This window comes from Geotrypetes seraphini, chromosome 3, assembly GCF_902459505.1.
Source record: "Geotrypetes seraphini chromosome 3, aGeoSer1.1, whole genome shotgun sequence".
Classification (NCBI taxonomy): domain Eukaryota; kingdom Metazoa; phylum Chordata; class Amphibia; order Gymnophiona; family Dermophiidae; genus Geotrypetes; species Geotrypetes seraphini.
Window position 1 is genome coordinate 241,840,961 of NC_047086.1, and position 25,700 is coordinate 241,866,660.

A 25,700-nucleotide genomic window follows, 5' to 3' on the forward strand; every position below is an offset into this window, starting at 1 on the left:
CTGTTTCTCTTCCTGGTGTGCTACTCGACAGCAGGAGCCGTTGTCTGCCTCCTTATCTGCTGTCCTTGACACTTGTCTGGCGCTGGACTCAAGTCCTCCTCGGTTTGAGTCCACCTTAGTGCCATTGCTGCTTTTCATCAGCCAATTGACGGGAAGCCTATCTCTGTTCATCCTGTGGTTTCCCGTTTCATGAAAGGCCTTTTCCACGTTCATCCGCCCCTTAAACCTCCTCCCGTGGTTTGGGATCTTAACGTGGTCCTTGCTCGCTTAATGAAACCCCTGTTCGAGACGCTAGCCCATCAGGGTCAGTGAGCTTCAGGCCTTGGTAGCGGACCCTCCTTTCACTGTCTTCCATCATGATAAGGTGGTGCTCTGTACCCATCCTAAGTTCTTGCCTAAGATTGTTTCTGAGTTTCACATCAACCAATCCATTGTCTTTCCTGTGTTTTTTTCCGAAGCCCCATTCTCACCCTGGAGAAGTGGCTTTGCATTCTCTTGATTGTAAGCATGCGCTGGCCTTCTACTTGAAGCGCACCACTCCGCATCGTTCTGCTTCCCAGCTGTTTCTCTCTTTCAACCCTAATCGTTTGGGTCGTTCTGTTTCTAAGCGGACCATTTCTAACTGGTTGGCTGCTTGTATCTCCTTTTGTTACGCTCAGGCTGGTCTCTCTCTGCCGGGTTGCGTCACAGGCCACAAGGTCAGAGCGATGGCGGCGTCAGTTGCTTTCCTCCGCTCGACTCCACTTGAAGAAATCTGTAAGGCTGCCACTTGGTCCTCGGTTCATACCTTTACCTCGCACTACTGTCTGGATATTTTCTCCAGGCGTGATGGCCATTTTGCCAGTCCGTTTTGCAAAATCTGTTCTCCTAAATTGCCAACTTTCCATCCCATTCTGGTTAGCTTGGAGGTCTCCCACATGTAGAGAAAATATGCTGCCTGCTTGTCCTGGGATAAAGCACAGTTACTTATCGTAACAGGTGTTATCCAAGGACAGCAGGCAGATATTCTCGCAACCCACCCACCTCCCCGTGGTTGGCTTCTTTGTTAGCTATCTGAACTGAGGACATCCTGAGGAGACGCATGCGCGGGCCAATAGCAAGCTTGAAGGTCTTCAAGCAAGTCTGCTTGCGAAACGTCCGCTAGGGGGCTCCATTGGTGACGTCACCCACATGTAGAGAATATCTGCCTGCTGTCCCTGGATAACACCTGTTACGGTAAGTAACTGTGCTTTATCTGAGTTGTAGCCACTCAGGCTCTGTCCACCAAATAATTGTGAATGAACCAGTTGTCCAGATACAGATGACGTCGGATCTGTTCTCTCCAATAGAATGCTGCCACCACCAGAACCTTCAAGAAGGTTTGGAGTGCTGTTGCTAGCCTGAAGGGTGACACCTAGAAGTGAAAATGCTCTTTGAGGATGCAAAAGCACTGATGCACTTTGACCTGGAATGTGTAGATGTGATTCTTCAGGCCCAGAGAGCAGATAAACTCCCTGGTTAGATGGTCGCTATGAGTTGCCATACTGGGAGAGACTGAAGATTCATCAAGCCCAGTATCCTGTTTCCAACAGCGGCTAACCCAGATCACAAGTATCTGGCAAGATCCCAAGGAGTAAAACAGATTTTATGCTGCTTATCCTAGGAATAAGCAGTGGATTTCCCAAAGTCCATCTTAATAATGGCTTATGGCAGGGGTTTTTAACCTGGGGTCCATAGATAGTTTTCAGGGGGGTCTGTGAGGGTCAGATAACATTTATATTCACTATATAGCCTGGTACTGTTGGATTTTTTTTTTCTCTCACAGATAATGAGAGAGTAGTATTTATTGATTTAATTAATTCTGTTTCTATCCCGTTGTCCCCAAAGAACTCAGAACAGCTTACAGATACATATTATTTAGTTAATAGGTCGCTGTTTGACATAATTATAGTACAGTACAAGTTTATAATGCAAGGTTGTATCCTAACTTGAGACAAAATAGGGGTCTAATAACAACAAATATAGTTTACAGGTTACAATTTGTAGTAGTAAGTAGTAGTAGAGGATTGTATTTCATAATTATGAGTGGTCATCACTTTTGCATAAAGAGTGGTTTTTTTTAGATTGTTTACTTTAAAGTTTAATAATACTTTTATATGTTTGCGACAAATCTTGATTAAAATAAAGTACATTACTTTCATTGCATGCAAAGTTGTGTTTGATTTCTGGGGAGGTGGTCCATAGCTTTCATCAGATTCTTAAAGCGGTCCATGAATCTAAAAAGGTTAAGAATCGCAGGCTTATGGATTTGTTTTAGGAAATAGGCAAACCTTTTTAAAACCCTGCTAAGCTAACTGCTTTCACCACATTCTCTGGCAATGAATTCCAGGGTTTAATTACACATTTGAGTGAATAAATATTTTCTCTGGTATGTTTTAAATGTACTACTTAGTAGCTTCATCTCATGCTCCCTAGTCCTTTGACGTGAAAAACGTCTGAGGAAATTAGAAAGTCATAGGATAGGAGGTAATGTCCTATTATGGATTAAGAACTGGTTAAAAGATAGAAAACAGAATAAGGTTAACAAGGTCAATAGTCTCAATGGAGAAAGGTAAATAGTGGGTTTCCCCAGGGGTCTGCTTTTTAACATATTTATCAGTGATCTATAGATAGGAACAACTAGTGAGAGAATTAAATTTGCTGATACGTACAGAGTTGTTCAAAGTTGTTAAATCGCAAGAGGCAGATGACATTTAACATGAGCAAGTGCAAAGAGAGAGGAACCCAAATTATAGCTATATGAGGCAGGGTTCCATGAGTCACTGGCCAGGAAAAGAATCTAGATATCACTGTTGAGGATGGATTTGATTTAAATCAATTTAAATAACTAGTCAGACTTGATTTAAATCATGTTTATCCCAGGACAAGCAGGCAGGTATTCTCACTAGTGGGTGATGTCATCCGACAGGGCCCCAATGCGGACGTCTCACAAGCATACTTGCTTGAAGAAACTTCAGAAGTTTCGAGATGCCCGCACCGCGCATGCGCGAGTGCCTTCCCACCCGATGCACCGGGCGCGTCTCCTCAGTTCTTTGCTTTCCGCGGAGCTGAGAAGTTTGCTTTAACTCTCTGCGCTGAGTGAACCCGTGTTCTTGCCTTCTAGTGCCGCGGTTTTGAGTTTATTTTCTCTTAATCGTGTGTTTTCTTCTGTTGTTTTATTATTTTAAAAAAATAAAAAAAAATTTTTCCGACCTTGGACTCGGGTTCCCGTTACTCCAAGGAGTACCTGGATACCATGCATCTGCCTCATTCTCCTGCTGAGTCTCTTCGCCTGCCTCTCCACAAGCTCCTCGACCAAACCTTCATGCGATGTTTTGAAACACCGTATTGCATTCCTGCCGTTCCTGGCAAACTGGATGCCAGGTACCGCACAGTACATCATAAGTGGTTTGAAGGCTCCCAGCTCTCCCATCAGTCACTCTTGGTCGAGTCCTCCCTCAAGCGATCTCATCCGTCCCAGGTGTATGCCTCGGTGCCACCGGGCCGTGAGGGGAGGACCGTGGATAAGTTCGGGAGACGAATCTACCAGAACTCGATGATGGCTTCCCGAGTTCTCAATTACACCTTCCATTTTGCCACCTATTTGGAGTTCTTCCTTCCAGTACTTTGGAAGTTTATGCCTTTACATTGAATCTCAAGCTCATTTTGAGTTCGAGGAGGTCGTCGCCTCGCTGTCCCAGCTGCGGCTTCAATTGATGCAATCCTCATATGATGCATTTGAGCTCTCGGCACGGGCTGCCGCCTGTTCTGTGGCCATGTGTCGCTTGGCATGGCTTCGAACCATTGACATGGACCCGAACCTCCAGGACAGACTGGCCAACGTCCCCTGTGCAGGTGCAGATTTATTTGATGAGTCTATTGAGACCGTGACGAAGAAGCTGTTGGACAATGAAAAGTCATTCCAGTCCATCCTTCGTCCCAAGCCTAAGCCTGCTCAGTCTCGACCTTCTCGACCGCCTTTGATCTATCAGCGGCGTTACACTCCCAGGCAGGCTCCTGCTGTGAGGCAACCAGCGAAGAGACAACCCCTGCAGAAGTCTCAACAAAAACCTCAGCCTTCTGCTGTTCCCAAGGCTCCTCAGCCTTTTTGACTCTCTTGTCGGGAGCATAACCAACACCGTTCTGCTATCCCCTGTCTTTCCAATTGGGGGTCGACTCCATCATTTTTATCATCGATGGATGGCTATAACCACCGACCTTTGGGTCCTTACCATCATCAGAGAAGGATACTCTCTTCAGTTCCATCGGGTCCCCCCGGACCATCCTTCCAACTTAACCCAGACTGCCCTTCTTCAGGAAGCTCAGGCTTTGCTCCGGCTTCGGGCCGTCGAGCCAGTCCCTGTGGACCAACACAACCGGGGGTTTTACTCCCGGTACTTCCTTGTCCCGAAGAAGACGGGCGACCTGCGTCCAATTCTGGACCTCAGGGTGCTCAACAAGTTCCTGGTCAAGGAGAGATTTTGCATGCTGACCCTAGCTTCTCTCTACCCCCTCCTCGAGCAGAACTCTGGATCTCAAGGAGGCCTACACTCACATTCCCATTCATCCGGCCTCTCGCAAATTCCTCAGATTTCGGGTGGGACATCTGCATCTGCAGTATCGAGTGCTTCCATTTGGCCTGTCCTCGTCTCCCAGAGTCTTAACAAAGTTTCTGGTGGTGGTGGCTGCTGCACTCCGGAACCATGGTCTTCAGGTGTTTCCCTACCTTGACGACTGGCTCATCAAAGCCGCCTCGACTCCAGGGGTCATCTCGGCGACCAAAAAGACTATTTGGTTTCTGCAGAGTCTGGGATTCGAGATCAACTTCCCAAAATCTCATCTGCAACCGACCCAGTCTCTTCCCTTCATCGGGGCGGTTCTCGATACTATTCGACTCAGAGCATTCCTTCCTCCTCAGCGCCTGGATGCTCTGCTTCATCTCTGCCAGTCAGTGTCTTCTCGCCAGTCCATCTCAGCGAGACACATGATGGTTCTCCTGGGCCACATGGTCTCTACAGTTCATGTGACTCCGTTTGCCAGACTTCACCTCAGAATTCCTCAGTGGACTATTGCTTCTCAATGGACACAGGTGTCAGATCCTTTGGCTCGTCACATCCTGGTCACTCCTGCTCTTCAGCAGTCTCTACGTTGGTGGATGATCTCTTCAAATCTATCCAGAGGTTTGCTGTTTCACTCTCCTCCCCACCAGAAGGTTCTCACGACCGATTCCTCGACCTATGCATGGGGGGCTCATCTGGACGGTCTTCGCACTCAAGGCTTCTGGACCAGTGCGGACCGGCTGTGCCATATCAATCTTCTGGAACTCAGGGTGATTTTCAATGCTCTTCAAGCTTTTTAACATCTACTTCACGACCTGGTGGTCCTCATTTGCACGGACAACCAGGTCGCCATGTATTATGTCAACAAGCAGGGGGCACGGGGTCGGCCTCCCTCTGCCAGGAAGCTCTCGGAGTCTGGGATTGGGCGATTCGCCACAACACCTTCCTCAAAGCTGTCTACATTCAGGGGAAAGACAATGCCTTGGCGAACAACTTAAGTCGTCTCCTCCAGCCTCACGAATGAACCCTCCATTCCAGGCCCCTTCATCAGATCTTCTCTCAGTGGGGGACACCTCGGATAGACCTCTTTGCAGCTCCCCACAACTTCAAACTGCCTCAATTCTGCTCCAGGATCTACACTCCTCATCGCCTTGAGGCAGATGCCTTTCTTCTGGACTGGAGGAATCTCTTTCTATATCAAGTTTCAAGTTTCAAATTTATTAGGTATCTTGATGAATCGCTTAATCAAACTTCAAAGCGATGTACACATTAAAATTTACATTTGTTAGGTAACTGTACAATACATACAAATATAAAAAAAAAAAAAAATTACACTGTTTAACATACTCTTAACATTAGGTAAGGAGGGGTGAAATTCAATTCATTAAAGTAAAGAAGAGACATTCAGGGAAAAAACACAAGGGTAATAGTTAAAAAAAATATATAATAAAGTACAATGGAGTAGTAACATAAAAAAAATCAGTTTGCAAAGGCATCTTTAAAAAGAAAAGTTTTTAAGTTACTTTTAAATTTTCCGAATTCCTTCTCCTCCCTTAAAAAAATAGGGAGGGCATTCCAAGTCTGAGGTGCAGTACATGAAAAAATAAATTGCCTTCTCGTATTTATACTTTTTAATGAAGGAATAGACAATAAGTTTTGTTTGTTGGATATATGCGTTTCCTCCGTTTCCTCTCATTCAAGACTCTGGTCAAGTTGAAATCCGACCATGCCACCATGATTCTGATAGCTCCTCGGTGGCCCAGACAGCCTTGGTACTCCCTTCTACTTCAACTCAGCAGCAGGGAGCCATTCCTTCTTCCAGTGTTTCCTTCACTGCTTACTCAGCATCAAGGATCTCTGCTCCATCCCAACCTGCAGTCTCTCCACCTGACAGCTTGGTTCCTCTCAACGTAACTCCTCTCCAGTTTTCCCAAGCTGTGAGGGATGTATTGGAGGCTTCCCGGAAGCCTGCTACTAGACAATGCTACTCCCAAAAATGGACTAGATTTTCTAACTGGTGTGTTTCTAATCGTAAGGAGCCTCAACGAGCCTCCCTATCTTCTGTATTGGACTATCTTCTACACCTGTCTCATTCTGGCCTCAAGTCTACATCAATACAAGTCCATCTGAGTGCAATTGCGGCTTTCCATCAGCCTCTGCAAGGGAAACCTCTCTCTAATCATCCTGTGGTTTCCAGATTTATGAAAGGACTTTTCCATGTCAATCCTCCTCTCAAACCTCCTCCAGTGGTTTGGGATCTCAATGTTGTCCTTTCTCAACTTATGAAACCTCCTTTTGAGCCTCTCAACAAGGCTCCGCTGAAGTTTCTCACTTGGAAAGTGGTTTTTCTTGTTGCCCTCACTTCTGCCCGCAGAGTCAGTGAGCTTCAGGCCTTAGTGGCGGATCCACCTTTCACAGTATTCCATCACGACAAGGTGGTCCTCTGCACTCATCCGAAATTCCTGCCTAAAGTGGTCTCTGAATTTCATCTCAACCAATCCATAGTTCTTCCTGTGTTTTTTCCAAAGCCTCATTCTCATCCTGGAGAATCAGCTCTTCACACTCTGGACTGCAAATGTGCTTTGGCTTTCTAGCTGGATCGCACCAAACCATACAGAACTGCTCCTCAACTTTTTGTCTCCTTTAATCCGAACAAGTTGGGACGCCCTATCTCGAAGCGTACCATCTCCAACTGGATGGCGGCTTGCATCTCTTTCTGCTATGCCCAGGCTGGATTACCCCTTCCCTGTAAAGTCACAGCCCATAAGGTCAGAGCAATGGCGGCCTCTGTAGCCTTCCTCAGATCGACACCGATTGAGGAGATTTGTAAGGCTGCCACTTGGTCCTCGGTTCATACATTCACCTCTCACTATTGTCTGGATGCTTTCTCCAGACGGGATGGACCGTTTGGCCAAACAGTATTACAAAATTTATTCTCCTAAGTTGCCAACTCTCCCACCATCCCATTGAGGTTAGCTTGGAGGTCACCCACTAGTGAGAATACCTGCCTGCTTGTCCTGGGATAAAGCAATGTTACTTACCGTAACAGTTATTATCCAGGGACAGCAGACAGCTATTCTCACGTCCCACCCACTTCCCCTGGGTTGGCTTCTCTGCTAGCTATCTGAACTGAGAAGACACGCCCGGTGCATCGGGCGGGAAGGCATTCACGCATGCGCGGTGCGGGCATCTCGAAACTTCTGAAGTTTCTTCAAGCAAGTATGCTTGTGAGACGTCTGCATCGGGGCTCTGTCGGATGACATCACCCACTAGTGAGAATAGCTGCCTGCTGTCCCTGGATAACAACTGTTACGGTAAGTAACATTGCTTTTTCTACAGGCTCATTCTTGCTGGTATAATCTTAATTTTTACAACCAGATATCATCAGAATAGGCTAGTTCTTGATATACAGCTCAAAACAGTCCACTACAGAATTCCATCTAACATCTTGTGGAGTATTAGCTTTGTTCACCCATTCTTTTCAGAGCTGCTGCTCTAAAATGATTGCTATGGAAGTATTTAACAATTTCAACAAGGTTGGTCTTTATTTCTTGGACCCTGAAACCTTTGATTATCTGGGATACATTTGCAGCATTGTCTGTAATCTAGACATTTGAATTTTTATTCACTTTTTATTATAGCTTTTCCTGATACTTCCTGTAAGTATTCTGCTCTATGTGCATTACATCTATGTGAGGTATCACGTGTTTTGCAAGAAAGACATTCCCTTCTTCTGTTATACAATCACCTCGTACAATGGTATCATTGTGGATATTACTCCACCTATTAAAACTTACCAAAAAATTTAAACATCGCATGAATATACAACCTTCATTTTACATAATTTGAAAACTAATCCTTATTTTGGACTATAATGTTAATCTTAAATAGAAAACTATCTTTAGATAGATTCCCCCCCCTCAAAATAGCATTTTATTTATCCCCCCCACACACACTTTAATCCTTTATTTGGCATTGTTCAGAAGCAACATGTCTTCTTTAGCTCTTTAGAGAGATCTACATCTCCAAATGCCTGTTTACTTGGAACTGTTGCTCTCATTCAATATCAAATTACGTAAAGAAGCCATTTTACCATCTGCAAATTAAAGGGTTAAATTTTTTAAAAATCAGATTAAAAATAAAATCATTGGAGACCACATGATACTGTGAGTGGAACAGGACTTATTTGCCTGTTGCTGCTCAGGGGAGTCCCCCAGAATTGCATTTCATTTGCTACTAGACAGTTCCTGCCTGCTAGATATTTGGTGCTTTGGGGAGTAAATAGCCTTATGGATAGACTTATAAAGGCTCCAGATAATATGGTTAATTGATCTAAAAATAAATAAATAAATAAAAACACAAAGCTCCTAGTGGTAAGCCACTGACGACAAGATGGCGGAGGCACATTCCTTGGGGCCTGTGCCTCAACCACTGCACTTGAAAGGTGAAATAACCATGGTGGTTGTCCAAGTCCTTGAATCTTGCTTCCAATCACTCGCAGAACAAATTACTTCAATGCACAAATGTGCTCACTGATGTTGCAAAATACACTGGAGAACTGGAAGGACCAGTCACACATTTCCCAAATGAATTTTGACCAGCTGAAACGGTAAGTATTGGAAGCAGCAGAAAAACTGGACAACCTCAAAAATAGATCCTACTGTGATAACTTGAGACTTGTGGGGTTCCTCTGAAACTCTCCAGAGGCATGGCTCACCCTAGTTCTGGAGGACTGGCTGACTGATGTGTTCTCTCTGAATCAGGAGGCACAGCTTTATCGGATCGAACAGGACCACTGCTTGGGCCAGCAAAGGGGAAGATGCAGTGTGGCCTAGGCCAATAATTATTGCTTAATTCCATAGCTATAAGCAAAAGGCGGAGATCCTCCAATGCTATAAACTGAAATTAACTGAAGCATAATATAAAAACTTATCCAGATTTTTCAAGATTATTCACAAGTGTCATTGGACCTATCATGCAGTATAACGTGACTAATGGAGCGCAAGTTTGGCTTCATGTTACTCTACCCGGCTTAGCTAAAGATTTTACATTGACTCTGGAAGCCATTTGAGGCAGCACAAGCAGCAAATGATTCGTTGGTTATTTTCCAGTGAAAGGAGGCAAATGAGATGTCCAAAAATCAACCAGTTACTTTTATAGACCTTATGTGGCTCTTTTTTTATAACATTAATAAAGTCTATAATATAATGTCCATCTTGGTAAAAGGATTTCTAGGAGACTCCCAAGTCTGTCAGGAAGGTCAATTTTAGTAAAGGGATCTCCTCGATAGATATCAGGTAGGTCCTAGATCAGGGGTGGGCAACGAGGGCTGCAATCCAGTCGGGTTTTCAGGATTTCTCCAATGAATATGCATGAGATCTATTTGCATGCACTGCCTCCCATTGTATGCAAATGGATCTCATGCATATTCATTGGGGAACTCATAGAAACATAGAAAATGACGGCAGAAAAGGGCCATAGCCCATCAAGTCTGCCCACTCTAATGACCCACCCCCCTGACTTTACTCCCCTAGAGATCCCACGTGAATATCCCATTTTCTTTTAAAGTCTGACACACTGTTGGCCTCAATCACCTGCAGTGGGAGTTCGTTCCAATGATCGACCACTCTTTCGGTGAAGAAGTACTTTCTGGAATCACCATGAAACTTCCCTCCTCTGATTTTCAGCGGATGCCCTCTGGTGTTCGAGGGTCATATAAGACAGAAGACATCATCTTCTGCCTCGATAAGGCCCGTGATATACTTAAACGTCTCAATCATGTCTCCCCTCTCTCTTCGTTCCTCAAGTGAGTACAGCTGCAATTTATTTAGCCGTTCCTCATACGTGAAATGCTTGAGCCCCAAGACCATCCTGATGGCCATTCGCTGGACCGACTCAATTCTCAGCACATCTTTCCGGTAGTGTGGTCTCCAGAATTGAACACAATACTCCAAATGAGGTCTCACCATGGATCTGTACAATGGCATTATGACTTCAGGTCTCCTGCTAACAAAACCTCTACGGATACAACCCATCATTTGCCTTGCCTTTGAGGAAGCCTTCTCTACTTGATTGGCAGCCTTCATGTCATCACTAATGATCACCCCTAAATCACGTTCTGCCGTGGTCCTAGTCAAGATCTCACCACCTGACTGGATTGCTGCCCTTGTTGCCTATCCCTGTCCTAGATAGATGTCAGGAAGGTCAATTTTAGTAAAATTGACCTTCCTGACATAGACTTGGGCGTCTCCTAGAGATCCTTTTATCAAGATGGACATTATGTGGCTTTTTTTTTTTTTTACATTAAGTAACTTGGGGGGGGGGCGTGGCTTGGACACGGATGAGAGAAGATGGGTAGTTGCAAAGCTCTCCCCTGCCTTGCACTTTAAGTATATTTAAATATATTTATTTTTTTTCAATTCAGCTTGAAACTATTATTTACCTTCATATCTTCATGGCTTCAGCTAGGCAGATGAAAATAGAGGCAGATTTTGGAGTGACAGGAGGAAGGAAGAGGTTGAAACCCGACCCTCCGACACCATCAAAGATTCCCTTGCCTAAAGATATGATGGATATTGTGACGATACTAAATAGTATCAAAGATTTGCTTAGCGATACTAATGCTAAGGTGACTAGCTTACAAGCGGATGTGGCCAATTTATCACAGCAGCTCACAGTCTCTATGGCTAGAACGGATAATCTGGACAGTCGTGTCACGATGGTGGAGGAAAAATTAATTAAATGTGACACAGATCACTAGTTGATTTTAAGATTAAACAGAGATCTTGAAGATTTGAGTAACTGTACTAGACGGAGTAACATCCATTTGCTTAGATTGCCTGAGAATGTTGAAGGGGTTAATACCATCAGTTTTATTGAGGGTTTTATACCTCAGCTTTTATCCCTGCAGTTTGCGGCCCCTTTTGAAGTGGAGCGCGCCCACTGAGTTCCTATGCGGTTGAATAGCAACTTTAAAGGACACCGACCCTTCATCTTTAAGGTACTAAGATTTAACCAGGCACTTGAGATACTACAAGCTGAGAAGGAAAAGAAGATTTTAAAATGGAAAAAGGTGAAAATATCCTTAGGTCTAGATTTTGCTAAAAGAACAGCAGAATTAAGAAAACAAATGTTGGCTTTCAGACCACAATTAAAGAATATGGGAGTAAGATAATGGATTATTTTATCCTTTGGTGATGAAGATCACATTTAATAATAAAATCTAACAATATGACACTACTGAAGCACTTAAGGAGTTCATTGAACTGCATCAAAACACTATGGAACACTAGCAAATTTATCCGTGACTGAGAGACGGTTGGAGATTCCATAACAGGGTTTTTTGTTTTTTTTAAATATATACAGATACAAATGGTTAAAGTTCTTTTGCTTGAATATTCAAAGTAAAATTTTTAATTACAATTAGTACTGCTGAAGCTATATAATTTAATGAAATCTGACAGTTTTAAGGAAAGACAAACCTCCTGAAGCTACCTCTTTGGTCAGTGGTTCCTGATTTCCTCTGAATAAAGATTTAACCTCATCTCAAGAGGAATACACTGGAGAGATGTTCTGGAAATGAGCTAATTAATATAGAACACTTTCACGAGAAAAAACAATAAATGATTTTTTCACGGTTCCGAGTATTTGTGCTATATATTTCTGGAAATGAGCTAATGCCATCTGGTGGATTAGCTGAAGTTAGTTTTCCTCTACAATAAAAATAGCTTTGGTATGGATATGGAGCATTGCATATAGAAGTGAGATTCAACGGGTGTAGTGTGCAGTTTGAGAATAAATATAACATGACGATGGTTGTAGAGAGGGAAATTGAAGCCGATATGTGACCATTTTTGATGGGTTTAACTTATTATTTTTACAACTAATCATCAATCAATGTAACATATATACTAGTGTAAGTAATTCCCATTGATATAGGTTTATATAAAAACAAAAAGTTGCGTTTGCAGTTCTACAAGAATTATCCATCTTTTTGCCGGTTTTCAACTCATTTGATTGGACAGAATTTTCTGTGTGGGATTGGATGGGAGAGTGTCGATCATTAGCTGGTCGCTGGAGGTGTGGTTATTGGGTGTACTTGTGGAAACTGAGAAACGAGGCCGAGGCGGGGTGAAGATGGCTGCTCCCCCTTCAACTTTTTCTAGAAACGCGATATGTCCCCTCTTAAATGTCCAATCTTTATTGCTGAAATGTCATTATGATTGGGGAAGGAGACTGTCAGAGACGCAGCACTTGGTCTGTAATAATATACTGTATAGTCTATGATATAATATATTAAAAGACTTGTGTTGGTTGCAGTGTTATATATTTCATGCAGTAATTTTAATTTATTTTTATTTTTTCAGGAGGGTAGAGTTAAGAACGGTAAAAGTGAAATCAGAATGTAGATTATCTAAATTGGGGGGTTATTTGATAATAGTTTTTGAATGGGTTATAGATGGTGAGAGAATGTTGGGTTAGGATATTTATCTGCTTACTAGTTTTTAAGCCCGTTACATTAACGGGTGCTAGAATAGATGTGTCTGTCTGTCTCTCTCCTTGGCTGCTGTCTGTCTGTCTTTCTTTCTCTCTCTCTCCTTGGCCACTGCCTGTCTGTCTGTCTTTTTTTCTTTCTGTCTCTCTCTCTCCTTGGCCACTGTCTTTCTTTCTTTCTTTCTTTCTGTCTCTATTCTTGGTTGCCTTCTGTCTTTCTTTCTCTATCTCTCCTTGGCCACTGTCTTTCTTTCTGTCTCTCACTCTCCTTGGCCACTGTCTGTCTGTCTTTCTCTCCTTGGCCGCTTTCTGTCTGTCTTTCTATCTGTCTCTCTCTCTGTCACTGCCTAACTTTTCCATCTTAGCATCAATGTGTGTGTCATTCTGTGTATATTCAGTCGGCACCTCTTGCTTTACACTACCCAAACTGTGGTCTTCTTCCCGGTTCTTGTCTTCACCACTCTCATTCTGCTGGGCTGCAAATTCGCCATTCACTGGGACAGAAACATCTGCTCAGGGCTCCTTCCTCTCTGTCTCATTCGCAGCTTCCTCTCCTGTTAGCTTCTCAACGTTCTTCTCAGCTTTGTCCTTCTCAGTCATGCTGTTTTTGTTTGTTTTCTGAAGTGACCCCATCTTTGGTCCCAGGATACGGGATTTCAGGCGTGAGTAAACCTCAGCAACCTTCTCCATTTGCTTTGAATAGGGTTATCGACCTTCAGTGCAAACTTGATCTCACTGTGGAGTTTCCGCAGCTTCTCTTCCACAGATGGCTCTTTTTTTCCTTTCCTTGCTTTATCCACCTTTGGAGGTCTGCTTCTGGTCTTTTCCCCCTCAGCACGGGCTTTGTTTTCCTTCTGATTTGGTTTCCTTGCTGACTCAAGACTGCTGCTTCTTCACATCATCACCAGTGTTGCTGTCACTATCACTGTCTTGCCCTTTTTCCATCTGTTCTCCGGAACTGCCACAGGCTCCACCACTGTACGCATCGCAGAAGCAGCATTGAGAGAAAAGCGTTGTACCGCGCTACCGCTGGCTTTTCTGTCTTCTGTGCACTGCGGCCCGCCCTCTCTGACTACTTCCTGTTTCCGCTAGGGTTGGCCGCAGTGGATAGAAGATGGAAAAGCCAGCAGTAGTGCGGTGCAGCGCTTTTCTCTCAATGCTGCTTCTGCGATGCGTACAGTGGTGGAGCCTGTGGCAGTTTATGGAACGTGTGGCAGTTCGGAAGAACAAATGGAAAAAGAGCAGGACAGTGATAGTGACAGCAACACTGGTGATGACGTGAAGAAGCAGCAGTCTGAGTCAGCAAGGAAACCAAATCAGAAGGAAAACAGCGGTGCAGCGCTTTTCTCTCCATTTAAACGCGGGTGAGCCGGCGAGAAGGAGGAGGTGGTGGTTTTGGCAGTGAGTGAGGGCGGGAGGGGGTAGTTGCCGGCTGTGCTTTCCCGATCTGGCCGCCGCATATGCACTCTGGCCACAGACCTACGGATCAGGGATTACAGATCACGCAGGTCTGAGTGCGCATGTGCGGCTAGCGTTTTATTATATAGGATGGAAGTGTAATATTGCTTATGGAAGTGTAATATTGCTAGAGCCTGATGAATAGAGGCTTATTGGGGTTGGATATTTAAATAGTAATAAAGGTATGGATATGACATGATATGATTGAGACTAGTCGATAGCTTTGCTGTTCCTCTATTTATTAGGTTGAGTTAATTTAGTCTATGTATGATTTGGCTTAGTTAATGAATTTAAGTTAATCTTGCAGGTGTATCTGTTTATTAATTAGCTTATTCTTAAATATGTATGAGCTTTGATAAATTACATATCAGTGTTCATTCATTATTTATTAGGTTGAGTTAATTTAGTCTATGTATGATTTGGCTTAGTTAATGAATTTAAGTTAATCTTGCAGGTGTATCTGTTTATTAATTAGCTTATTCTTAAATATGTATGAGCTTTGATAAATTACATATCAGTGTTCATTCATTATTTATTAGGTTGAGTTAATTTAGTCTATGTATGATTTGGCTTAGTTAATGAATTTAAGTTAATCTTGCAGGTGTATCTATTTATTAATTAGCTTATTCTTAAATATGTATTTGAGCTTTGATAAATTACATATCAGTGTTATTTATTCATTATTTATTGATTAATGGTTTATAACAATGCTGAGATTTATTAGTACTTACAGTTTTAATTATATTGATTATTGGATAATAATTTGATTTTAAAGAGGAGTTGTATGGTATCAAATGGAATATACTGTTAATGACTTATCTTAAATATTTGAATTGCTTTAATGTAATTTATTTTTCATGATTTATATGTGTGAGGAAATTATTAGTTTTTAAGTTCAATGTATATTTGTAAGGGAAGGTTATAGTGTATGTACTGGGTGTTCTAAGATTTTGGTATATAACCTTTTGGTTTAATTTAACATGTATGTATCAATTTTATGGGGTAACTATATGGAATATTATATTTTGTACAGGGGGAGGGGTGGGGATTGCAGGTCTCTATATACGTGTCCAAGTTTGCCATGATTTATTTAACAGATGGGGGTTTGGGTTTGGGGGGTCTTGGATGTGCGTGTGTGGTTATTATTGGAATATGACTTATTTTTATATTTATTTTCATATCCCATTCAATTAGAATGGCTTTAAAATTTTATTCGTTAAATGTCAATGGGCTTAACCATCCCATTAAGAGGAAAAAAATTCTTAATTTTTTAAAACAGGAGGCAGATGTTTGTCTTTTGCAAGAAACACATTTATCACACATTGAGGCTGCCAAGTTGGTTGGGGGTGGGTTAAGTGTTGTTTTTGTGCCTCTGCGGTGGCAAAAAAGGCTGGTGTGGCTATCCTAGTCAATAAAAGATGTTCTGCTATATTTGGTAATGTTCGGCTGATCATTTGGGCAGATGGCTTCATGTAGATATGACCTCGGGAAAAGATGGCCTGACGCTATTTAATATTTATGCTCCTAACTCAAATCAGGATGAGTTCTTTAAAAAATTCCAAAATAAAATTCTGTCACTGGCTACATCTAATTTAATTGTAGCCGGAGATTTCAATGCTGTCATGTTTATCCAACAATGAATCCAACATAGTAAGCCGATGAAATCACTAGGTCTAGAGACAATCTGCAAGCTTGTGGATTGAAGGACATATGGCGGATTCTTCATTTTAATGCTCGTGAATTTTCTTTCTGCTCACTTGTTCATAAATCATTTTCAAGAATTGATTACATTTTTGTGTCAAATCATTTAATTCAACAGGTAAGAAAAGCCAGCATAGACCCGATCCTTTTGACGGATCATGCTGGCATTTGGATTGATTTTCAGTTTTCTGAAAAAGATTATACTAGACCTGTTTGGAGATTTAATAAATAAATTGCTTGCAGATTCAAACTTTCTTGAGGAAATTCAAATAAAAATGAATGAGTATTTTCAACTTAACGCCTCAGAGGAAATCTTTTTTGGAAATTTTATGGGATGCTTTCAAGGCTACAATGAGAGGGCAAATAATTTCATATTCGGTGCACATTAGGATACAACTAAAATTGGAGTTTTCTAATTTGGAACAAAATATATTGACTTTAGAGTCACAATTGGCCTCAAAATGGGAACAAAATACTTTGCGGGCCCTGTTGAAAGCTAAATATAGATATAATGAGATTTCCTCACAATTGGCTGGGAAAGATTTGTTTTCTCAACAAGCTCTGTATTATGGAAACTCAAATAAAGTGGGAAGATTATTGGCTAACTACCTAAAAGCAAAAAAAAGAAAAGTAAAGACTGTGGCTATTAAAGATGAGAAATGTAAAACTCATTCTCAAATTGGAAATATTTTAAAACAATTTCTGGATTATTACAAAGCTTTGTATTCTTCTGAGCTTTTTTCAAATAAAGAAAGTGAGGGTTTAGAACAGGGGTGCCCAACATGTCAATCGCGATCGACAGGTCGCTCGCTCAGGTGACCCTAGTCGATCGCAGAGCAGGTTCCCTTCTTCCCTTCTCTTTTTCCCCCTCCTGACTGGCCTGCTCCTGAATTCTGCTGCTGCCTCCGCTGCTCAACATTAAAAAAAAAAAAAAACTGGCTTGGAGAATTTATGCTCCGGGGGCTAACGTGTGCTTGTACCGGCTTCCTTTCTCTTCTCTCTGAAACCGGAAGTTATGTCCGGGGGGGGGGGGGGGGGATAAGTTCTCTTCCCTCAAGTTCTTCTACTGTGCACAGACAATCAAGTTGCGATGTACTACATCAACAAGCAGGGTGGAACGGGCTCTCGCCTCTTGTGCCAGGAAGCCCAGAAGATCTGGACTTGGGCCATAAGTCACCATCTATTCCTGAAAGCTATTTACATTCAGGGAGAAAAGAATTCCTTAGCGGACAAGCTCAGCAGAATTCTCCAGCCTCACGAGTGGACAATCGATCCTTTCACTCTACAATCCATCTTCGCTCAATGGGGCACTCCTCAGATAGACCTCTTTGCAGCTCCTCACAATCACCAGCTGCCCCTATTCTGCTCCAGACTCTACTCTCCTCACCGTCTGGCAGCGGATGTGTTTCTCCTCGACTGGTCAGATCTGTTCCTGTATGCTTTTCCTCCTCTGCCTCTCATGTTGAGAACCTTGTTCAAGCTCAAGAGGGAACGAGCCACCATGATACTGATTGCTCCGAGGTGGCCCAGGCAGCATTGGTTCTCCCTTCTACTTCAACTCAGTTCCAGGGAACCTTTTCTTCTTCCTCTGTATCCTTCTCTGCTTACACAGCATCAGGAGACCCTTCTGCATCCCAACCTCCAGTCTCTGCACCTGACAGCTTGGTATCTCTCGGGCTGACTTCTCATGATACGCTTTTGTCTCAGCCTGTTCGTTCAATTCTGGATGCCTCCAGGAAACCGGCCACTTTGCAATGTTATCGTCAAAAGTGGACACGATTTTCTTCCTGGTGTCTTCTCCATCATCATAATCCCACTTCTCTTGCAGTGGAGACCTTGTTGGATTATCTTCTTTCTTTGTCCGACTCTGGCCTCAAGTCCACTTCAATCAGAGTCCACCTCAGTGCTATTGCCGCTTTTCATGAGCCAGTCCATGGAAAACTCCTCTCAGCTCATCCCCTGGTATCCAGGTTCATGCGGGGTCTTTTCAATGTGAAACCACCTCTTAAAGCCCCTCCTGTTATCTGGGATCTCAATGTGGTTCTTTCCGCCTTAATGAAGCCTCCTTTTGAACCTTTGGCTACCTCTCCTTTCAAATTTCTCACTTGGAAGGTACTTTTCCTTATTGCCCTTACCTCTGCCAGGAGGGTCAGTGAGCTACATGCACTAGTTGCAGACCCACCTTTTACGGTCTTTCATCATGACAAGGTGGTTCTGCGTACACATCCAAAGTTTCTCCCTAAGGTTGTCTCTGAATTCCATCTCAACCAATCCATTGTTCTGCCTGTCTTCTTTCCGAAACCTCATTCTCATTCTGGGGAACAGGCTCTACATACTTTGGATTGTAAGAGGGCTCTAGCTTACTATCTAGAGCGTACTAAACCCCACAGATCAGTTCCCCAACTCTTTCTGTCCTTTGATCCGAATAACTTGGGACGTCCTGTTTCTAAACGTACGTTGTCTAATTGGCTGGCAGCGTGCATTTCCTTCTGTTATGCTCAGACCGGACTGACACTGGAAGGTTCTGTCACGGCCCATAGAGTCCGAGCGATGGCAGCATCTGTAGCTTTCCTCCGTTCCACTCCTATTGAGGAAATCTGCAAGGCTGCTACTTGGTCCTCAGTTCATACTTTTACATCTCATTATTGTCTGAATGCTTTCTCCAGACGGGATGGACACTTCGGCCAATCTGTTTTGCAAAATTTGTTTTCCTAATGGCCAAACTTCCCTCCATCCCTCTTTTTGTTAGCTTGGAGGTCACCCATCAGTCAAGAATATGCTGCCTGCTTGTCCTGGGATAAAGCACAGTTACTTACCGTAACAGGTGTTATCCAGGAACAGCAGGCAGATATTCTTGCGTCCCACCCACCTCCCCGGGTTGGCTTCTTAGCTGGCTTATCCTAACTGGGGACCACGCGCCTCTGTCGGGCGGGAAGGCACTCGCGCGTGCGCGGTGCGGCCTACCAGAACTTTCCAAGTTTTTAGAGTGCAATCACTCTAAAATTGTCCGTACCGGGGCTCCGTCGGTGTCGTCACCCATCAGTCAAGAATATCTGCCTGCTGTCCCTGGATAACACCTGTTACGGTAAGTAACTGTGCCTTTTGGTTTACGAGCATGCTTCTGGAACAAATTATGCTTGTAAACCAAGGTTCCACTGAATTTAATTCATTCCCATTCCTCTGGAAGGAAGAGGGTATAAAATATTTAGGTATCATGATTCAAAAAACTCTGGAAGACACAATGACGGTAAATGAAAAATCTTTATTGCTGAAAGTCAAAGAAATGTGTGAGCATTGGAACCTATTACATCTCTCTTGGTGGGGGAAGAGTCCAAACTGTCAAGATAATGATTTTGCCTGTAGTTTGCTACCAAATTAGTATGTTGCCAGTTTATTTTCAGGGGTCCTTTTATAAAAAATTAAATGGAATTCTCACTAAATTTATTTGGCTGGGTAAAACTGCTAGAATAGCTTTAGTATCTTTGCAAGAATCAATTGTGGCGGGTGGGGTAAATTTCCCAAATTTTTATAGATACCGTCAAGCTTTTATTATGCGACAGGGTATGTATTGGATCCTTCCTGAAGTCTTGGAGCATCTTCCGGACTGGCTTTACTTAGAATGGCAACTTATGTCCCCATTATGGTTATCAAAAATCAAATTACCAGCTTTCTTATCACTTATTTGTTAATTAATGTTTTTTCTTTATTTCCCCCAATAAATATTTTTTTAATGTTAATAAGAAAAAACATATTAATTAACAAATAAGTGATAAAGCTGGTAATTTGATTTTTGATATATGAATACACCAGTAATTTACAGTGGTACCTTGGATTACGAGCATAATCCGTTCCAGGAGCATGCTCGTAATCCAAAATGCTCGTTTATCAAAGCGAGTTTCCCCATAGGAGATAATGGAAACTCGCTTTGATGCGTTCCCCCCCCCCCCCCCGAGAACCGGCATCCCCCCTGCCTCGAACCAGCACCCCCCCTGCCTCGAACCAGCACCCCCCCCCGCCACGATCCGACCCCCCCCGCCACGATTGGGCACCCCCCCCGCCACGATTGGGCACCCCCCCCCCCCGACGCTTCTTACCCTCATCTGGGCACTTTTGAAGAGCGGCCTCCTCGTCTGCTGGGCCTTGAGCATCTGAGCATGCTCAAGGCCTGCGAGTTCACGTTCATGTCATCTAGAGCTGAAGTAGATTAAAAGGTACACATGCATGTGTAGTTAGCACTGCCAAACTTATAGAAGATTAGAATGCAATCTATGATAATGTGTCCTGCTGTTATTGGAGATCACTTGCTACTAGTGAGTAACTTTAAATTACAGTAAAGTGAATTTAGTTTAAATGCGATTCAGTTTATTTATTATTTTTGTGTGCCAGTTTAAGTACTTTTCTTTTCTTCTAGAACAAGTCATCTGAGGTTTCGGAGTTGGAGCCAAAGAAATTTGATGGTACTGGTTATGATAAAGACTTAGTAGAAGCTCTGGAAAGAGATATAGTTTCTCAAAATCCCAATATCAAATGGTAAGCTTAATTAAGACACTTAAACTTAGCAAGTGCTTAACCTCAACCAATTTTTTTTTTCAAAACTCTTCTTAAAGCATGTGTATTTGTACTTTAAAAAGTGTATATGTTTTTAAAATGTCAGGATTTTATGTGCAAGAAGTACAGAATAATGCAAAAGTATTCGCATAATAGATTTAAAGTATGGTACAGAACTTGCATAAAAACAGAAGCAGGTATGTCTTATATAATGTAGATTTGGTCACATGTGAAGTCCAGTGGGGTGTTGGGTGGGGGTTTGCTTAAGGGCAGCAGCGGGAGAGAGTGGATATCCTTTCCACTACCGGGGGGGGGGGGGGGGGGGGAGGGGTTGCTTGACAGTGGCAAATTTTTCTGCCTGGTCTGAGATGTCAAACCTTACTTTCTTGTAAATGCCTGAGCCAATCCAGCGCTCAGGCACTGACCAGAAAGTAAGGCTATAACAGCTCAGATCTGCTGGAAAATTTTGCTCGCAAATGTAAGACTACAAGGTTGAGGGAGTAAACAGAGAGATAGACAAAGGCGACCCAGTTGACATTGTATATCTGGATTTTCAGAAGGCATTTGACAAGGTTCCGCATGAACGACTACTTCGGAAAATTGCAAGCCATGGAATCGAGGGTGAATTCTCACGTGGATTAAAAACTGGCTGGATCATAGGAAATAGAGAGTGGGGTAAATGGACAATACTTGGACTGGAAGAGCATCACCGCAGGGCTCGGTGCTTGGACCCGTGCTCTTCAACATCTTTATAAATGATCTAGACAATGATTGACATTGAGGTGATTAAATTTGTGGATGATACAAAGTTATTCAGAGTAGTGAAGACACAGGGGGATTGCGAAGATCTGCAACGTGACATACCGTATTTGCCGGAGTATAAGACGACTTTTTAGTACCTTAAAATCCTCCCCAAAGTCGGGGGTCGTCTTATACGCCGGGTACAGTTTACATGCCCTTACTTGCGGGGCTGGATGTACTCAGTCGCGCGGCTCTTCTTCTCCCTACCTTCTCTGCTTGCAGCACAGAGCCGAACGGAAGTCTTCCCGACGTCAGCGCTGACGTCGGAGGGGAGGGAGGGCTTAAACAAAGCTTAAACAAAGCCCTCCCTCCCTCCGACGTCAGCGCTGACGTCGGGAAGACTTCCGTTCGGCTCTGCTGCAGGCATGGCAGGTAAGGAGAGAGAGAGTACCAAGAGAGAGGGGCGGCCGCCCCGCCCCGGTTGCAGCACGTCCGGCCAGGTCCCCTTACTTTTGTGGCACTTCCCCGACCGACCGATAACAGCCCGGGTCCGACAATCCTCCCTGCCCTGTAGCCGCGAATCTAAATTACCTTCTTACAGCAGCTGTAAGAAGGTAATTTAGATTCGCGGTTAAGGGCAGGGAAGTTTGTCGGACCCGGGCTGTTGTCGGTCGGTCGGGGAAGTGCCACAAAAGTAAGGGGACCTGGCTGGCTGTGCTGCACCCGGGGCGGTAGAGAAGGGGGGGGGGGAAGGACTCTGAAAGCACTTGAAGACAGAGGAGGGAGAAGAACGCTGAAAGCACATGGGGGAATACAAAGGGGTGGAGAAGGAAGAAGGGGTCATCTTATACGGCGAGTATAACACAAAACTCTATTTTTTAACTAAAAGTTGGGGGGTCGTCTTATACGCCCAGTCGTCCTATACGCCGGCAAATACGGTAATCAAGCTCAAGAAATGAGCATCGACATGGCAAATGAGGTTCAACGTGGATAAGTGTAAAGTGATGCATATAGGTAACAAAAATCTCATGCACTAATACAGGATGTCCGGGGCGGTACTTGGAGAGACCTCCCAGGAAAGAGACTTGGGAGTTATGATCAACAAGTCGATGAAGCCATCCACGCAATATGTGGCGGCGGCAAAAAGGGCGAACAGAATGATAAAGAAGGGGATCACGAACAGATCGGAGAAGGTTATCATGCCGCTGTACCGGGCCATGATGCACCCTCACCTAGAATACTGCGTCCAGCACTGGTCGCTGTATATGAAAAAGGACATGGTACCAGTGGCGTACCAAGGGGGGGGGGGGGGTGGTCCGCCCCGGGTGCAGCCTTAGGGGGGGGGGTGCACAGCCGGCCAGGTCCAGAAAATTCAGCGGTGAATGGTGTTGAAACAGCTCCCTTTCTCCCTCCCTGCCCCTTACCTTCGTGGCGCTTCCCCCCCCCCTGACCGACTGACCGACAACAGGCCCGGTCTGACAAACCTCCCTGCCCTGTGGCCACGAGTCAGACATCGGTTGAGGATGACTCCAAGGATTTTAATGGTGGAATTGATTGGGTAAGTTAGCCCGTTTAATTTCAGAGAGGTATTTGTAAGTTTGTGGTTGGTACTTGCGAGGAAAAGCTTAGTTTTTTCTGGGTTTAATTTTAGTTCGAATTGTGTAGTCCATTGTTCTACCATAGTGAGAACAGATGAGGTGAGTTGTTCAGTCTCTTGTGTCAGTGAGGTTATGGGGATGATAATTGTAATGTCAACTGCCTATATGTATGATTTCAATTTTAAGTCAGATAACATATGTCCCAGTGATGCCATGTAGATGTTGAACAGAGAAGGAGAGAGAGGGGAGCCCTATGGAACTCTGCAGGGGTTAAACCAAGAATGGGAAAAGGTTCCATTGCTGTGGACCTGGTAAGTGCGGTTTTTAGGAAGTCTGTGAACCAGGTTAGTACCTGTCCCGAAATGCCAGTAGAATTGAGGCATCTGATCAGAATGTCATGGTCAACAAGGTCAAAGGCACTGTTTAAGTCAAACTGAAGTACCAGTGCTCTTTTTCCCAGAGAAAACAGATGGAAGAGGTGATCAGTTAACGTTGCTAAGACAGTTTCTGTACTGTAGTTTGTGCGAAATCCTGACTGGGAATCGTGTAGAATGTTAAACTTCTCTAAGTAGGTCATGAGGTCAAGATTTAACTAGACCGTCCATTAGTTTGAGGAAGAGAGGTATGTTAGCAATGGGTCTGTAATTGGCGGTCAAAGAGACTGGTTCTTTGGGGTTTTTGATAATTGAAGTTACAAGAATGTGGCCGAGTTCCAGCGGGAAGTAGCCAGTGAACAAAGAGAGACCCAGTTAAAAAGTTCAGCTTTGAATGGGAAGGGGGCTGTTTTCATGATAAGTCAGTGGACAGTTATCTAGCAGGCAGTTGGATTTAGCATATTTAGAGTAGAGCTTGATGAATTGGTTCCAATCTGGGTTTTTGAAATGATTCCAGATCATGTCAGCAGTTGAGCCTTCGTTTTTTAGAGCAGGTAGATTGATTGATGGGTCTGTGCATGTAGCTGCGAGAGACGTTTTCAAATTACGAATTTTTGTGGCGAAGTAGTCGGCTAGGTTTTCAGCAGAGGGAGGGAGATCTGTATGGGAACGTTTATGTAGATCAATATCAAATAAGGAATTGACTATTCTGAAGAGTTCTAGAATTGATTGTTTGGGAGTAATGTTTGCAACGCTTTTCTTTAATCATTCTTTTGTACTCTTTAGCTTTTAGTTGCCAAGTGTATCTCATCATCTTTTCCTGATTTGCACCATATTCTTTCTAATTTACATACTTCTCATATTAATGCTGATATGTCGGCATCATACCAGCTGGCTGATAAGCAGCGTCTCTTCTTACATACTTTCAATAGACAAATATAGTTCAAAATATAAAAAGCAGATATAAATTTTCAAAACTGACATTTTGATCACTAAATTGAAAATAAAATCATTTTTCTTACCTTTGTCTGGTGATTTCATTAGTCTCTGGCTGCACTTCTTCTGACTGTGCATCCAATATTTCTTCCCTTCTTTCTGCCTCCTGCATGCTTCCTCTCCTCCAGACCTCATTCCATTCCCCAACCAACATCTCTCTCTGTTTCTCCATGAATCCAACTTTTTCTTCCTCTCCCTGCCTTCCCCCCTACTGAAGCCACCACTGCAAATTTCACCCTGCCACCCGACACACTCTGTTCCTCCCCTCAACTTTTTCTTCCTCTCTTTCTGCCTGTCCCCACGCTGAAGCCGCTGCCGCTTCCTCCCTGCCCCACTGCCAAAGCCAATATGCTCCATTCCCACCCCACCCCCTGCCGCCACTGTAACAGGAGTGGGCCAGGCACGTACAGCGACTGCACATGGCCAGCCCCCAAGCCTCTCCCCAACATAAATTCTGACGTTGGAGAGAAAGTTCTGGCCCAGGAGCAGCATACATTGTAGGCAGCTATAGAGGAGTAGTATTTGCTGTTATTTTCAAAGAGTCAGTATATATATATATATATATGGAAACACAATTTATCAATTGAAGTCTGAGTACCTATATATATATATATATATATATATATATATATATATATATATATATATACAGTGGTGCCTCACACAACGAACTTAATTCGTTCCAGGAGCAAGTTTGTTATGCAAAAAGTTCGTTATGTGAAACGCGTTTTCCCATAACAATACATGTTAAAAAAAATAATTCGTTCTGCAGCATAAAATATGCTAAGATGACATAAAAAAAGATAAATTTGTGAAAATGGTGGTCTTGCTGAGGCCAAACTCTTTGACGAGGTCACACTGTTTTACCCCACATTCACTCCTTCTAATTATTTCCCGTTTCATTTCAACAGAAATCACCTTCCTGCTTCATGATATATAAAAAATATTGAGTTTATCTTAAAAGGACGACTGTATACAGTGAGAGAGGGCAGTTAAGTGCAGTGCCTGCGCGGAAGGATGCAATACATCGGCAGCTCGGGCGACTTCGTTGTGTGAAACGAAGTTCGTTGTATGAATCAAGACATGAAGTTCGTTGTGTGCAGCGTTCGCTGTGCGAGGCGTTCGTTGTGTGAGGCACCACTGTACACACGTATATATACATATATCATCTCGTCACACATTCAGACTCTTGAGGCAGGCCCAGTTGGGGCCGA

General features: G+C 43.5%; 1 protein-coding gene across 4 annotated transcripts in view; it reads left to right on the plus strand.

Annotated features, from left to right (window-relative positions):
* KATNA1 (katanin catalytic subunit A1) overlaps positions 1–25,700 on the plus strand; it is a 171,582-nt gene that overhangs the window by 61,901 nt on the left and 83,981 nt on the right. For all 4 annotated transcript variants that reach the window (XM_033937762.1, XM_033937758.1, XM_033937761.1 and 1 more), the window contains exon 5: positions 20,641–20,759. In XM_033937762.1, coding sequence (XP_033793653.1) covers positions 20,641–20,759 — 119 coding nt within the window. The remainder of the gene's footprint in view (positions 1–20,640; positions 20,760–25,700) is intronic.